General features: G+C 35.5%; 1 protein-coding gene across 1 annotated transcript in view; it reads left to right on the top strand.

Moving 5' to 3' along the window:
- Nucleotides 1-1,155: 1,155 nt before the first annotated feature.
- Nucleotides 1,156-17,192, top strand: part of BRDT (bromodomain testis associated) — a 54,207-nt gene continuing 38,170 nt past the window's right edge. Inside the window, exons 1-6 of the mRNA XM_008697734.2 lie at nucleotides 1,156-1,344; nucleotides 2,295-2,432; nucleotides 3,830-3,944; nucleotides 11,160-11,332; nucleotides 11,875-12,228; nucleotides 16,386-16,514. Of these exons, the coding sequence (XP_008695956.2) occupies nucleotides 1,156-1,344; nucleotides 2,295-2,432; nucleotides 3,830-3,944; nucleotides 11,160-11,332; nucleotides 11,875-12,228; nucleotides 16,386-16,514 (1,098 nt within the window). The remainder of the gene's footprint in view (nucleotides 1,345-2,294; nucleotides 2,433-3,829; nucleotides 3,945-11,159; nucleotides 11,333-11,874; nucleotides 12,229-16,385; nucleotides 16,515-17,192) is intronic.

The following is a 17,192-nucleotide window of genomic DNA, read 5'->3' as shown; positions in this document are numbered from 1 at the left end:
AACACTGTTCTAGGGGCACCTGGGTGGCTCAGTCAGTTAAACGTCTGTCTGCCTTCGACTCAGGTTGGTATTCTGGGATGAAGCCCTGCATCAGGGCTCAGCAGGAGCCTGCTTCTCCCTCTCCCTCTGCTGCTTCCCCTGCTTATGTGCTCTCTCTCAAATAAAAAAAATTTTTTTTAATTAAAAAAAAAACACTTCTCAAAAAATGGACAATTTGTTTAATAATTGTACTTTTCATTTTGCTGATATACTTGGGTAGTACCTTTGCTCTTTTGTCCCTTAATAATGCTGTTTAGGAATGTTAGATACTGTCTTTCTAAAATATAGTTTTATTTATTTATTTTAGATGTAGTAATATATACTAAATAGTAGCATTTTAATGTGTCGTATTTCTAATAATTAGGTTTTAAAGTAAATTAATTTAGGGGTGCCTGGCTGGCTCAATTGGTAAAGCATGTAACCCTTGATCTCAGGGTCATGGGTTCAAGCCCCATGTTGTGGGTGGAGCCTCCTTATGTAAATAAATAAATCACTTTATTTAAATTAGCCAGAAAAATCCTTTAATTTGCTTTTATTCTTTCATTGAATTAATTTTAGGGTAACTACATACCACAGTTATGTTTAACGTTTCCTATTTTTTCTTTTTTACTAGAAACTTATAGACTTTTCCTGCTAAGACCTCAACTTGTATTTTAGAAAGGCAGAAGAAATACTGTGCAAGTTTGAAATACCTTAACTCATCCAAAACTAAGGCATACATAATGAAACAACTCTTAGTACTTATACAGAAAGAGGTTTGTATTTGTTTACAAATGTATTTATTTATCATTTGGCTTTTTTGTTGTCTTAATCATGATGTGATATAAAATATATTATTACTCTTTAACACTTTTTAGTTCCATTTTAGAAACCATTTTTCCATTTTAGAAACCATTTTATTTTATTTTATTTATTTATCTTTTTTATAATGATTTTTTTTTATATTATGTTAGTCACCATACAGTACATCCCCGGTTTTCGATGTAAGGCTCGATGATTCATTAGTTTTAGAAACCATTTTAAATGCACTTTGAAGGTAACTCAGTTTTGTTTTTGGATTTTAAGGACATGAACTTATAGGCAACATTGTAATATCAGGATTTAACCCCATTGACGATGTCTCTGTCAAGTCGACAAACAGCTATTGTTAACCCTCCACCACCAGAATATATAAATATTAAGAGAAATGGGCGATTGACAAATCAACTGCAGTATCTACAGAAAGTTGTCCTGAAGGCTTTATGGAAGCATAGTTTTTCCTGGCCTTTTCAACAGCCTGTGGATGCTGTGAAACTAAAGTTGCCAGTAAGTATATCTTACGATTATTACTTATAAAAGTGAATCTCCAAATTGTCTTTAATATTGTAAAATATATTAAATTTAATAAAGACCTCTAATTCTGCACCACTGAAGAATTTTCCAATGAGTATTGTTTCCTAAATAACAAAGCTCATTTTTCTGAGCATTGAAATTCTTATTTTAACAGTGTGGTACATTATAGTACATGTTTTTCTTGTTATAGAATGTGTTGCCTGACCTCTTTTTTTTTTTAAGATTTATCTATTTAGAGAGAGAGAATGCGTGTGCGCGAGCAGGGGAGGGGGTGGAGGGAGAGGGAGGGAGAGAATCTCCAACAGACTCCGTCCTGAACCCAGAGTCTGATGCAGGTGGTCTCCATCCCATGACCTCAAAGATCATGACCTGAACCAAAACGAAGAGTCAGATGCCCAACCGACTGAGCCACCCCAGTGCCCCTCACTTGACCTTTTGGTGCAAGGTTGTCATGAGCGTCACCTTCTTCATGAAGTTGCTTTTGACACTTCTTGGTAGACTTAGGTGCATCATATACAGAATTCAGCTTTAGGTCTTCTCTTAGGTATTTTCAGCCATCTGATAGAGGAATGGTTAAGTAATTTGTTGCATAGTTAGTGAACCATGGCTCTGGGATTATACTCTGGATCTGTCAGACTCCATAAATTGTACATTTTTCTTCTCCATGCCCTCACTTTTTATATTCCCGGATAGTTCTACTCTTACATTCTTGTTTCTGTTATTCTTTTGTTATTTTTTCTCTGAAAAAAATGCCATGGCAGTCAGCTTTGTTTCTCAGTACAAAAGTTTCAGTTTCCAAATTATGGCTTTTTAAAGGTAATCTAGTTACATGTATATAGCTTCTTAAATTTCTTTGTGTACCAATAGTTGCAGTGAATTTTTTCTTACTACTAACATTTAGAATTTCCTCTTAAAAATTGTAGGATTATTATACCATTATAAAGACCCCAATGGATTTAAATACAATTAAGAAGCGCTTAGAACATAAATATTATGTGAAGGCTTCAGAATGTATAGCGGACTTCAACATAATGTTCTCGAATTGTTATTTATACAACAAGGTATGTAAGCCTTATGTTATAATTGGTAATTCTTTGCTCTTACTTAAAGAAGATGTGTATAAAAAGTGTGCTGATTTCACATTTCAAGTCTTGATTTGGATATTTTTGCATATTTTTAAGGATAATGTTTATTTTTTACTGGATTTCATAATTTTCATATATTTATTTAATCTATTTGCTATAATTTTGCCTGAGTAGCTGTAATGCTTTGTTATGTTTTAAAAAATGAAATATGTTTTAAAAAATGGTTTCTGTAAGTAATTGTTTCAAAATGTTCTCTACCATACTTCTGCAATTTTAATTGTAAATGGTAAACTTTATTCTATACTAATCTTGGTTAAATGTTCATGGTATGAATTCAGACAAATTATACATCTAAACTTCATAACAAGTTAACTTAAAGATGTGACACAGTCTCTGTTATATTCTGGTAGTAGTATTTGCCTTTGTGTTAATGCTTTGGCTTGTCTGATAATATATGTGGACATTCGACCTTAATCTTCACTTTTGCTTTCATCTTATAAAACTGGACTTGTGTATTCATTTTTTTCTCCATATAGTATTCCTGTTTCCCAGAGTACTGCATTCTTTTTAAGCTGTTCTATATCTAAAAATTAAACTTCTATCCCGATTATTCAAAATCACTGATGATGCTGAAATGTGATAGAAATTTTGGTTCCCAAACTATCAGTGCCATCTTAAATTTAAGACTCTTAGCCAATATGATTTTCTTTAAAAATGAGAACTAATGGTATTCTGAAAGTACCATTGGCAACTTCATTTTAATTTAACAATTTCAAGTGTACTTTTACATTTAATATTTTAAAATGAAGTTCAGTAATTTTCCTATAGTACCTAACTTCAAAGTAAGTGTTCTCTGCTTTAGGCTTTTGCTTTGTAATCTACTTAGTTTTTTATCAGTAGTGAATAAAGCAAGCCAAAGACTTCTACACAGATAGTTAAGATTTAAAAACTGGGGGGGAAAACAATTTAAAAACTGAGTTAGTTCTGCAGTGTCCTTTTATCAGTTAATTGAAAACGGCATCACATCAAGTCAAATCATGTACTTTCCACAGCCATGAACCTGTTTTGTTTTAACTTATTTGTGAGGTAGAAATTTTAATTTCTAAAACCTTTTTGTATTAGTAGGATTGGTTGGATTGTAACCCTCTAGTACTCAGAAAGGCTACCTGGGTTATTTTTAGAAGTTAAAAGGGTAGAATGTTAGAATTTAAAATATAAGCTGATACACCATTTTCTGCACTTAATTTAGAAGCAGTAGATACTGTTTAATAATGTCTAAGAGTACTGTGTCACTGCCTTCTCTAAGGTAGCCTGAATTGTTGAAATTTGGTACAGTGACCATATTGCATAACCTATGTTTATATATTTTCTAGCCTGGAGATGACATTGTTCTTATGGCACAAGCTCTAGAGAAGTTGTTTAGGCAGAAATTATCTCAGATGCCACAAGAAGAACAAATTGTGGGTGGTAAGGAAAGAATAAAGAAAGGTAAGACAGAAAAGGTTTATGTTTTCTTACTTTCTCTGTTTTTTGTATTATATATGAATGTGTGTATGTATGTGTGTATAAATATAATGACAAGAACTAAATAATAAATCCGTCAAAGGAAATAGACATTCAGAAGTCCTTCTATATCCTGGGGCACTTGTGTGGCAGAATCAGTTAAGTGTCTTACTCTTGGTTTCTGGTCAGGTCGTGATCTCTCAGGGTCCTGATCTCTCAGGGTCGTGGGATCAAGCCCTGCACCAGGCTCTGCATGGAGTCCGCTTGGAACTATCTTTCCCTTTTCCTCTGCACCCTGCCCCACATGCAAGTGCGCGCTCTCGCTTTCCCTCTCAAAATACAATCTTTCAATCTTTGAAAAAAAATCTTTAAAAAAAATCTTCAAAATCTTTTAAAAATCTTTAAAAAAAAAGAAGTCCTTTTAAGTCCTTTTGCATTGGTATTAAATGTCCATTTAAACAGTAAGGCATACTTTGAAAGCAAAGATGGCTATCATGCAAGATGAAGGAGAATTGTATTGATTATGACCTTGGAGCCTGAGATCTCCTATAGTGTAGTGCTATTCACATAGTAAGCATCCAGTAAATTTATTAGTATTTTTTAGTGGATCTTGTATCTGTGCTATAATAATAAGATGGCCAAAATTGTCAATGTTCCTTGTACCAGAAGATCCCATAGCTAAGAATGAAATGTTACTGTTGCATCTGAAGATTCTCCTTTTTTCTAACTCTTTCGTAATTAAAAAAAAAAAAAAAAACCTTTGGAGGGAAACATGTTACAGCTAATAATAATATTTAAATATGGAGTTAAAAAACAAATCTTAAGTCTTCAAATGGATTTATTGTAGAGGTTAACCAAGGTTGTCATAGGTGAAATGTTGGTTTATTTTTGGACTACTGATGGTGTACATTTTAGATAAATTCCTTAATCATTCCATGTTAGTTTTCTCATGTATAATGTCAGGAAAATATTTCACTTTCATGGTTGTAAATGTTTATAAAGTATACAGTTAGGTGGCTGGGATATAGAAGACTTACCACTACCAGGTGGTTCTTATCGGTAATAATGTGTACTTTTTTTCCTTGTTGATAGATATTTAAGATGGGTCGTGACTTCAAGCCTTACTCAATCCTGTGAAATATTCACTGTTCTGTTAAAGTTCTTATTTTATTCTCACCTTAGGAAAAGGTTGATCTTAAGTCTGACAATATAAAGCCTAGGGTTCTGAGAGAGGATTAAAATAAGCTCTTACAAGGTAGATAATACATAGATCAGTATGCTACTTAAATTGTTAAAGCAAAGTGGTAATTATTGCTGACTTAAAATATTATCTCTAGCAAGGTAAAAATTATTTACCTTTAGAATGCCTCCCTTAAAAAAAAACCACTTTAATACATTCTTGATGTTTAAGTTGTAGCTACATTCAGATGCTCAGATTACTGCTAAGAACATAAGATTCCCTCAGACAAATTCTTTGACTTTTTCTGTCAATATGTATTTGGATGTTTGTCACATATAATGCATATATTATGGGGTTACAAAGATGTATAATCACCCTAACCCTCAAGTTCAGTTTCCATTTTAGTTAGAAATAAAACTTCAGGGGCTGCTGGGTAGCTCATTTGGTTGAGCAGCTGACTCTTGATTTGGGCTCAGGTCATGATCTCAGAGCCCTGGGATCGAGCCCCGTGTCAGGCTTTGCGCTCAGTGGGGAGTTGGCTTCAGTTTTCCTTCTGTTCTTCCCCCTCCACCACCACTTTCTTGCTCTGTCTCTCTCTAAAATGAATGGATAGATCTTTAAAAAAATAAGTAAATAAAACTTTAAAAAACAAAAAGACAATGCATTATAATAAATGTCAGATGAAATTACACATAGTACATGCTATGGTTCAAGAGAGTAAGAAGTTGATTCATACTGGTAAAGCTGGAGAAGGCTTTAGTGGTGATAGAACTTGAGTTTGGCCCTGAAGGATTGGTAGGATTTGGCTTTGGAGTAAAGATCTGGGTTTCCAGATAACTTTTTCTAGGAACATTTTGCTGCCAGAGTCATGTCATTTTTATGCACAGTGGTAGGGAAACACTCACATGACAGTAGCTAGTCCAAATAATGGCAAAGAAAAAATTTAAATTTAGTACATTAAATTGAATTGGTATTGATTTATTGATTGATGAAATACTTGAGTAATTCTGAGGTGCTACAACACAGTTCAAGTTCTCGGGATATATCAATGAAGGAAATAAAAACTTTTGCCATCATGGAGTTTACATTCTAGTGGAGAAAGAGAGGCAAACAAACAGGATGGGTTCTGAGTGGGCCTCATTGAGAAGTTAAGATTTGAACAAAGAGGAACATTCCAGGCGGAGAGATCAGCTAGAGCAAAGGTCTATATAACAGGATCCTTTCCTCTTCTTTCACTTTGGGCCATTGCCTTTATGACCTGGATCTTCCCTCTTCACCTTGTCAATGATTTTATTCCTTTGGTTATCCCCTTTGATTCATATATCATTAATCTCTCCTTTGTAGAGTTCGTCTCATTACTCTATAAACATGCTCTAATATCTTGTCTTTGAAGTTCATCTTTTACTTGTCTCTTTCTGGTTACTGTCCCATTTTTTTGTTTTTCTCTTAAACATTCATGAATTCACTTCAGTATAGGTTCTAGCCTTACTACATCACCAAGAAGATTCTTACCACACTACTTAACAAGTTCTTGTCAGTCAGGGTCTCTTACAGTCTTGATGTGGCAAAATTTAAGTAATATTTTTCTATTCTCATTTTACTTGACCTCTATTAGTATTTGTGTTAGAAGGTTACTATCTCTTTCTTTTTTTCCATTGATTAAAGAATACAAATTTTATTATTCATAAATCCAGAAATAGAGTATTTGTTACCTTATTACAGTTTTGATTTTTTTTTCCTCACCAAATCAAATTTTGTTTGGTCAAGGCAGGCACTGGTAAGTAGATAAATATTTATCATAATAGTTGGTTGTAGAAAATTTTACTATGTTCACCCTTTTTAAATTTAAATTCAATTAATATATACTGTTATAATTAGTTTCAGAGGTAGTAGAGTTCACTGACTCATCAGTCTTATATAATACCCAGTGCTTGTTACATCACATGCCCTCCCCACCGTCCATCACCAAGTTATCCCACCCACTCCCACCTGTCCAATAACTCTCAATTTGTTTCCTATGATTAAGAGTCTCTTAGGTTTGTCTCCCTCTCTGGTTTTGTCTTGTTTTATTTTTCCTCTCTTCCCGTGATCCTGTTTTGTTTCCTAAATTCCACATAGGAGTGAAATCATATGATAACTGTCTTTCTCTGATTGAGTTGTTTTGCTTAGCGTAATACGGTCTAGTTCCATCCACGTCATTGCAAATGGCAAGATTTCATTGTTTGATGGCTGCATAATAGTTAATTGTATATATATATATCACATCTTCTTTATCCATTCATCTGTTGATGAACATCTGGGCTCTTTCCATAGTTTGGCTATTGTGGATGTTGCTGCTATAAACATTGGGGTCCAGGTGCCCCTTCAGATCACTACATTTGTATCTTTGGAGTGAATCTCTAGTAGTGCAATTGCTGGGTTGTAGGGTAGCTCTATTTTCAACTTTTTGAGGAATCTCCATACTGCTTTCCAGACTGGCTGCACCAGCTTTCATTTCTACCAACAGTGTAAGAGGGTTTCCCTTTCTTCGCATCCTCCCCAACATCTGTTTTTTACTGTGGTTAATTTTTGCCATTCTGACTGGTGTGAGGTGGTATCTCATTGTGGTTTTGATTTGTATTTCCCTGATGCTGAGTGATGTTGAGCACATTTTCATGTGTCTATTGGCTATTTCTATGTCTTTGGAGAAATGTCTGTTCATGTCTTCTGCCCATTTCTTGATTGGATTATTTGTTCTTTGGCCAATAGTTCATTTTTGCCTTTGTTTCCCTTGTCTTTGGAGACGTGTCTAGCAAGAAGTTGCTGCAGCTGAGGTCAAAGAGGTTGCTGCCTGTGTTCTCCTTAAGGATTTTGATGGATTCCTGTCTCACATTTAGGTCTTTCATCCCTTTTGAGTCTGTTTTTGTCTATGGTGTCAGGAAATGATCCAGTTTCATTCTTCTGTATGTGGCTGTCCAATTTTCCCAACAGCATTTGTTGAAGAGACTGTCTTTTTTCCACTGGATATTCTTTACTGCTTTGTCAAAGATCAGTTGACCATAGAGTTGAGGGTTCGTTTCTGGGTTCTCTATTCTGTTCCACTGATCTATGTGTCTGTTTTTGTGCCTGTACCATACTGTCTTGATTACAGCTTTGTAATAGAGCCTGAGGTCCGGGATTGTGATGCCACCAGTTTTGGGTGTTTTTGTTTTGTTTTGTTTTTACCGTTCCTTTGGCTATCAGAGGTCTTTTCTGGTTCCATATAAGTTTTAGGATTATTTGTTCTACCTCTGTGGAAAAGAGTTGATGGTATTTTGATAGGGATTGCATTGAATGTATAGATTGCTCTAGGTAGCACAGACATTTTAACAGTATTTGTTCTTCCAATCCTTGAGCATGGAATGTTTTTCCATTTCTTTGTGACTTCCTCAATTTCTTTCATGAATCTTCTATAGTTTCCCGAGTACAGGTCCTTTGCCCCTATGGTTAGGTTTATTCCTAGGTATCTTATGGTTTTTGGTGCAATTACAAATGGGATCAACTTCTTAATTTCTCTGAATTCTGTCTCCTTGTTGGTGTATAGAAATGCAACTGATTTCTGTGCATTGATTTTATATCCTCCACTTTACTGAATTCCTGTATCAGTTTCGGCAGATTTGGGGTGGAGTCTTTTGGGTTTTCCACATAAAGTATCATATCATCAGCAAAGAGTGAGAGTTTGACTACTTCTTTGCCGATTCGGATGCCTTTTATTTCTTTTTGTTGTGTGATTGCTGAGGCTAGGACTTCTAGTACTGTGTTGAACGGCAGTGGTGATAGTGGACATCCTGGCCGTGTTCCTGATGTTGGGGAAAGCTGTCAGTTTTTCCCCATTGACAATGATATTCGCTGTGAGTTTTTCATAGATGGCTTTTATGCTATTGACGTATGTACCCTCTATCCCTACCCTGTGAAGAGTTTTAATCAAGAAAGGATGCTGTACTTTGTCAAATGCTTTTTCTGCACCTCTTGAGAGGAATGTGTGGTTCTTGTCCTTTCTTTTATTAATGTAGTGTATCACATTGATTTTGCGGATGTTGAATCACCCTTGCAACCCAGGAATAAATCCTATTTGGTCATGGTAAATAATCCTTCTAAAATACTCTTTCTTGAAATGCCCTTATTCTTGGTGCATACTCTAATTTTGCGAGCTTACTTTCCCACTGTGTTGTCCTCTTTGCATTGTCCTTTTCTATTAAACCTCTAAAATATCAGAGTTTTCTTTTCAGGGTTTGATATTAGATATTCTTTTTCTAAATTCCATCTGTGTGCTATCAGTTCCCAAATTATGTCTCTAATACAGCCACTGGACATTTCCACTTGGATGTCTTATACACATCTTAACATTGAACTGGCTCACAGTTAAACATTGATGTTCCTCAGATTACTCTGTGTAACAGAAAATGGTACTAATACAGTCATTCAAACCAGAATAGAAGTTGTCCTTGATTCCTTCCTTCCTCTGATTCTTTCTCATATTCTGCTAATTAGTAAGTCATTTGTATTCAACCCTCAATTTGTTTTTGCAATTATCCTACTTCAGGCTACCATCTTCTTACTCCCTGTGATCCTGATTATTCTGTGTGGTCTATTGTCTGCACAATAGCAAAGGCAGCATTTTAAAAATAAACTGGAATACATCATTAGCCTGCTTAAAACCTCTCTTTAGCTTCCCGTGTTAAAATGAAGTCTGAAATCCTACTGTGGCCCTTTGTGATCTGGTATTTGTCCAATTCTCCATTCTCATCTTGAGCTACTTTCTTCTCATTCACTGAAGTTTTCCCTACTGTTTGTCTTGAAATACATTTTTACTGCCACCCCATTCTCTGGCTAGCTACTTCTTATCTTTACAGTAACATCTTAATTGGTACCTCTTCAGAGAGGCCTACCTGGCTTATCTTCTTTATAGTAGGTTTCTGCCTTAATTTAGTCAGCACCCCATTTATTTCCATTCTAGTGCTCAACATCACTTATAATCAATTTGATTTTTTTTCTATTTCTTACACTAGACAGTGCGCTCACCAAGGACAGAAACTGTGTCTATCTTGTTCATTATTGTGCCGTAGCACCTAGAAAGTGGCCTGAGACATAATGGCATGCAATAGATATTCCTGGGGTCCTCTTATGTTCCAAGTACTGTGTTAGGCACAAGAGATATTGTAGAGATTGAAACAAAGTTCCCTTCACCTCACAGAGCTCTTTGTTATAGTTCAGGAAATTGGTAAAATTAGGTCAATGTAAGTATTCCTTATTATACTTAGCCGTTTAGCTCCTGAGTTCAAAGAACCAAAGTTGAGATATCAAAAGATACGAGGTTATCTCAATCTGTTTGGTTCCTAAGTTTTAATTTGTGGATAATGAGAACCCAGAGATTGAGGAATACAAGCCCTGTCTTAAAATATATTCAAACCTTTTTTGGTTCCTGAGTTTGTTAAGCAAAAATTCGGAGAGTCAGGGATACCTATATGTTGTATGTCAAATGTGATAATGGCAGGGAAAAAGTAAGAATAAGAGAACAAGAAAGTAGTGGGGGTCGAAAGAGAGTTGTTTTACATAGGATGGCCTAAGAAGGTAACCTTTCAGTAAAGACATAAAGGAAATTTGGAGTGAGCCACGAGGATATCTCCTTCCAGGCAGAGAGCATAGTCTGCTTATGCTTGCCAGATTTGAGGCTTTATGGCAGGCTAGTAGGCTGAAGTGAAGTAAGTGAAGGGGGTAGTGATAGGAAGTAAGGTTGGAAGGAGAGTGGTGGGAGGGGGGAGCACACATAAGTAGAGAAATCATGCAGGTCCTTATAAAGCATTGTAGGTTTAAAGTCTCCAATATTATGTCTAAATTGCTCTGACAACTGTTAGCAAGTGTATGTGGGAGAGTTTCAAAGGGGAATGGGAGTGTATTGTGTTTATATTGCTAAAAAGCTGAACTAAATGAATTAAAATAGAATACTAATAAAAATACTTCATATTTTACTCACATACTGACTCTGGTTCACACTTTATTAGGCATTCAACATAATGTAGCAGTTCCTTCTGTTAAAGAAAAACAATCCCCCAAAACACTGGAAAAAGTATTTAAGCCACAAGTGATTCCCTCTGTATTTCCTGAGACATCAGTTTGTCCTTCAAACATGGCACAAGGTACTCCACTCAACTCTACCTCACAAACAGTGGCCCAAGTAAGTTCACTGTAGCTTCAGAACGTTTCAATGTTAAGGAGTTGTTGTGATGACTGAACCTTTTTGTAAGTTGATATGAAAATCGGTCTTCAGCATACTGCAGCCAATCTTTTTGTCTGTGTATATTTTGTAACAGAGACCTAGGATGTGAACCAAATTTTAGAGATTTCTTGGTAGAATTTGAACTGGTTTACTATATTTTTAGTGTTAATATCAGTTGCCCAACTATTCATTCTGCGTGTTATATAACTTCTCTTGGGTTGATAATTTAAAATTGTATACTATAGCTGATTTCAGGTATTCAGAAACTTGTTTTTGTGTAACTATGACTTATTTTTCCATATATCTTTCTTTTATCTCAAAGGTTTACACAAGACAGTTCTTTGGATATTAGATAATACTCGAATTATTTATTTTACCTATAAAAGAGAAATTAACCTTTACTAATATTTAATATAGGGAAGACTTGGTGCTGGTAAGTTTGAAAACTTACTCTGAATGTCCCCTTAATTATAGTTTTTGTTGTTGTTGAATTGTTTCAGGTTACAAAGGGTGTGAAGAGGAAAGCAGATACCACAACTCCTACAACTTCAGTAGTTAAAGCAAGTGGTGAATCTTCCCCAACGCTTGCAGAAAAAAAATCAGTGAAAATTCCACCCATAAAAGAAAATGTGCTGAAGACTGTTTTGCCAGATTCTCAGCAGCAGTGTAAAGTTGGAAAGAATGTTAAAGTGACCGAACAGTTAAGGCACTGTAGTGAGATTCTTAAAGAAATGCTTGCAAAGAAACACTTGTCCTATGCATGGCCCTTTTATAATCCTGTTGATGTTAATGCTTTGGGGCTCCATAACTACTATGATATTGTGAAAAACCCAATGGATCTTGGAACTATTAAGGTAAGTGTTGTCTTAATAGGAGAAACTTCTTTTCTTGATTATAAAAGTAATCTTGTCCTTGTAAAAAAATTGTTTTAATTCAGAAAAAGATGAAGAAAATTAAAATCATTAGTAAGTCATATCATCTGGAATGAATCATGGAAAAATTTTTAAACATCTTTCATTTTCTTCTGTACAAACACACCCATTGTTCTTTGCCACAGTGTTTGAGTTACAGGATGTAAATATAACTCTGCACCCTGAATTTTCACTTACTATGTTGTAGACATTTTCTCATTATATAGTCAAGATTATATTTTTAACAATTGCATGAATCTGATGCAATTTTGGGGGGGCAGGGAATAAGACATTTATGAGTTTCCAAACCCTCTCTACATTTTTTCGGGGGGGTCTTCTGCTGGCGTGGTCAGGTTTTTAGAATTATTATTTAAAAAAATTTGTTTTCAAGTAAACTCTGCCCTCAGCGTGGGGCTCAAACTCATGACCCCAACATCAAGAGTCGCATGCTTTACCAACTGAATCAGTCAGGTACCCCTTAATTTTTAATCGAAGTATAATTGACATACAATGTTATATGATTAAGGTGTACAACACAGTGATTTGACAGTTCTATACTTTAGACAGTGCTCACCATGAAAGTGTAGTTACCATCCGTCACCATACAATGTTATTACAATATTATTGATTATATTCCCTGTTCTATACTTTTTATCCCCATGGCTTAATTTATTTTGTAAGTAGAAGTTTGTACCTCTTAATCCCCTTTACCTATTTCATTCATCTCCTTCTCTCCCCCTTGCAAGCATCAGTTTGTTCTCAGTACTTATGAGACTGTTTCTGTGTGTATGTGTGTTTTTGTTTTCTAGATTCCATATACAAGTGAAACGATACAGTATTTGTCTTCCTCTGTCTTATTTCACTTAGCATAGTACCCTCTGGGTCAGTCCATGTTGTTGCAGATCACAAGATCTCATCCTTTTTTATGTCACTTGGTGTGTGTGTGCGTGTGTGTGTGTGCGTGTGTGTGTGTGCGTGTGTGTGTGTGCGTGTGTGTGTGTGCGTGTGTGTGTGTGCGTGTGTTGTGTCATCATCTTTATCCATTCATCTATTGATGGACTCTGAGCTTGCTTCTATACCTTGGCTAGTGTAAATAATACTGCAATAAACAGGGGGGCATAAATTTTTCTTGCATTAGTGTTTTTGTTTTCTTACATGAATTTTTTATATATCTTGGATATTAACCCCTTATCATAATTTACTCATCTCTTCTCCCATTCAGTTGATTGCCTTTTTGTTTTATGATATTCTTCACTGTGCAAAAGCTTTTTTGTCTGATGTACTTTATTTTTGCTTTTGTTTCCTTGGCCTGAGGAGAGACATCCAGAAAGATGTCGCTAAGGCCCATGTTCAAGAGATTACTACCTGTGTTTTCTTCTAGTTTTCAGGTTTTTATGTTTCATTTAGGTCTTTAATCCATTTTGAATTTATTTTTACATATAGTGTAAGAAGGTGGTTTGGTTTTCATTCTTCTGCATGTAACTCTAGTTTTTGCAGCACCATTTGAAGAGACCGTCTATTCCCCATTGTATATTCTTGCCTCCTTTGTCATAGGTTAATTGACTATATAAGTGTTTGTTTATTTCTAGGCTCTCTGTGACCTTTTCTACTGATGTATGGGTCTAATTTGTGCCAGTACCACTCTGTTTTGATTACTATAGGTTTGTAGTATATTTTGAAATCTGGGATTTCAGTACCTCCAGTTATGTGGGTTGTTTTTTTTTTTGAGATTTTATTTATTTATTCGACAGAGAGAGAGAGGCAGCAAGAGAGGGAACACAAGCAGGGGGGGTTGGAAGAGGGAGAAGCAGGCTTCCTGCTGAGCAGGGAGCCTGATGTGGGGCTGGATCCCAGGACTCTGGAATCATGACCTGAGCAGAAGGCAGATGCTTAACGACTGGGCCACCCAGGCACCCCTCTAGTTATGTTCTTAAGATTACTTTGGTGATTCAGCGTCTTTGTGGTTCCTTAACAATTCTAGGATTATTTGTTGTAGGTCCATGAGAACTACTGTTACTATTTTCATAGGGATTTCATTTAATCTATAGATTGCTTTGGGTAGAATGGACATTTTAACTATTCTTCCAGTTCATGAGCATGGTTTATCTTTGCATTTATGTCTTTACTTTTTTTCATCAGTGTCTTATAATTTTCAGAGTACAGGTCTCTTACCCTCTTGGTTAGATTCATTCCTAGGTTTACTTTTGTTTTTGCTTTTTGGTACAGTTATAAATGGGATTGTTTTTCTTAATTATTCGTTCTGCTATTTTGTTATTGGTATGTAGATGCAGCGTATTTCTGTGTATTTTGTATCCTGCAACGTTACTGAATTCATTTATTCTAAAGTTCTTTGATAGAGTTTTTAGGGTTTTCATGTCATCCATAAATAGTGACAGTTACTTTTTCCCTACCACTTTGGGTCCCTTTTACTTCTTTTTCTTGTCTGATTGCTGCAGCTAGGATTTTTAGTACTATGTTGAATAAAAGTGGTGAGAATGGACATCCTTGTTGTTGGTCTTAGAAGAAAAGCTTTCAGTTTTCACCATTGAGTATGATGTTAGCTGTGGGTTTTTCATTAATGGCCTTTATTATATTGAGGTATGTTTCCTTTAAACCCACACTGTTTAGAGTTTTATCGTGAACAGATTTGAGTTGTGTCAGATTTTTTCTGTATTTATTAAGATGACTGTATGGCTTTTATCCTTCATTTTGTTCATGTATTATATCCCATTGATTGATTTGCAGGTATTGAATCATCCACGCATTCCTGGGATAAATCCCACTTGATTATGGTAAATGAATTTTGCTAATATTTTGTTGAGGATTTTTGCATCTATGTTCATCAAGGATATTGAACTGTAATTTTATTTTATTTTATTTTATTTTATTTTATTTTATTTTATTTTGGTAGTGTCTTTGTTTTGGTATCAAAGTAATGCTGGCCTTCTAGAAGGAATTTGGAAGTTTTTCTTCCTTTTCTATTTTTTTTGAATAGTTTGAGGAATTTAGGTATTAACTCTTTAAAAGTTTAGGTTTCACTTGTGAAGCCATGTGGTCTTCAACTTCTGTTTCTTGGGAGTTTGATTACTGATTCAGTCTACGGCCATACCACCCTGAACGCGCCCGATCTCATCTGATTATTAATTCAGTTCCATTACTAGTAATTGGTCTGTTCAGATCTTCTATTTCATCATGACTTAGTCTTAGAAGATTGTGTGTTTCTGGGAATTTATCTGTTTCTTCTAGGTTATCTTAATTTGTTGTCCTGTTATTTTTTTGTAATAGTCTCTTATCCTTTGTATTTCTGTGGATTGGTTGTTACTTCTCTTTCATTTCCGATTTTGAGTCCTCTCTTTTTTTAACATGTCTGGCTAAAAGGTTTATCAATTTTGTTTTATTTTTTCAAAGGATTGGCTCTGTTTCATTGATCTTTTCTATTTTTTTTTTTTAGTCTCTTTATTTCAGCTCTGATGTTATTTCCTTCCTTTTACCAATTCTGTTCAATTTTAAATATCTTTTCATTTTGAGGAAAGTTTTAATAAAAATCTTTCATTTAAATATTCAAGGTTGGTTTAAGGAATTTATCTTTTCATTGCTTCTAGGATCATACTTGTCTAAGATTATCTGGAAATGCACTGTTTTCCTGCTTTCGTGATTTTGTTCCTGTTTTTTTTTTTTTTTTTAAGATTTTATTTACTTACTTGACAGAGAGAGAGACAGCCAGCGAGAGAGAGAACACAGGCAGGGGGAGTGGGAGAGGAAGAAGCAGGCTCCCAGCGGAGGAGCCTGATGTGGGGCTTGATCCCAGAACGCCGGGATCACGCCCTGAGCTGAAGGCAGACGCTTAACGACTGAGCCACCCAGACGCCCCTGTTGTTGTTTTTTTTTTTAACTTGGAATATCCTCCTTATCTCTGCTTGTCAAAATTCACTGGATATTTTCAAAGTCAAAAAATACAAAACAAATAGAGCAGGATTTTAACATTTGTCAAATTTGGCGGGTGGGTATCTATTTTTGGTTTTACCTGAGTTCTGTGTAATTAATGTAAATGATTATTGAACTGTGTTGTTTGTGAATCCCGTAATTTATCCTTAATTTAGGGAAAAATGGACAACCAAGAATATAAAGATGCGTATGAATTTGCTGCAGATGTTAGGTTAATGTTCATGAATTGCTACAAATACAATCCTCCAGATCATGAAGTAGTGACAATGGCAAGAATGCTCCAGGTAAGTTGATAGGTATGCTCTGAAAGTGAGTTTTCTCTGAACATAGTTTGTGCATTTTATTTTATTCTTTTTAAAGTATGTATGTATGTATGTATTTATCTGAGAGAGTGAAAGTGAGAGAGATCACAGAGGGAGAGGGAGAAGCAGACCCACCGCTGAGCGGAGAGCCTGATGTGGGGCTTGATCGCAGGACCCTGAGATCATGACCTGAGCTGAAGGCAGACGCTTAATTGCCTGAGTCACCCAAGCACCCCTAGTTTGGAAATTTTAGAACCATAACTCAAAAGATAAAGAATGCCCCACTTCCCAAATATAAAGTACAATTTATTAATTAAATTGACTCTTAAAATGCGGGGGTTGTTTTTTGAGGTATAGCACACATTAGTAGCAAATCTTTTAAGAAGGCTGCCTTACACGTAGAGGATATTGGGGAAATATTAGTGAAAAGGGGATAGTAAATATCTGAGGTAGGATTGACTAGAGCCCATGTTCCCCTGAAGGTAAAGCTCTAGGACTTTTGAGTGGAATGTAGTGGAGTAGGAGGTAGTGGAATGACGCGTCAACCCCAGGGCAGGAGATCCCTGAAAGAAGGTCCTCTATACAGCTTTGTGAGGTCTATCTTTACGTGGAAGAGAGGAGAAAAGTTCTAAGGTTGGCAGGCAAGGAAGCATGAGTCTT

The sequence above is a fragment of the Ursus maritimus genome, unplaced genomic scaffold (genome assembly GCF_017311325.1).
Source record: "Ursus maritimus isolate PB19 unplaced genomic scaffold, ASM1731132v1 scaffold_12, whole genome shotgun sequence".
Lineage (NCBI taxonomy): Eukaryota > Metazoa > Chordata > Mammalia > Carnivora > Ursidae > Ursus > Ursus maritimus.
The sequence above is the reverse complement of the archived record's forward strand: the minus strand, read 5'-3'. Positions and strand labels throughout refer to the sequence as shown.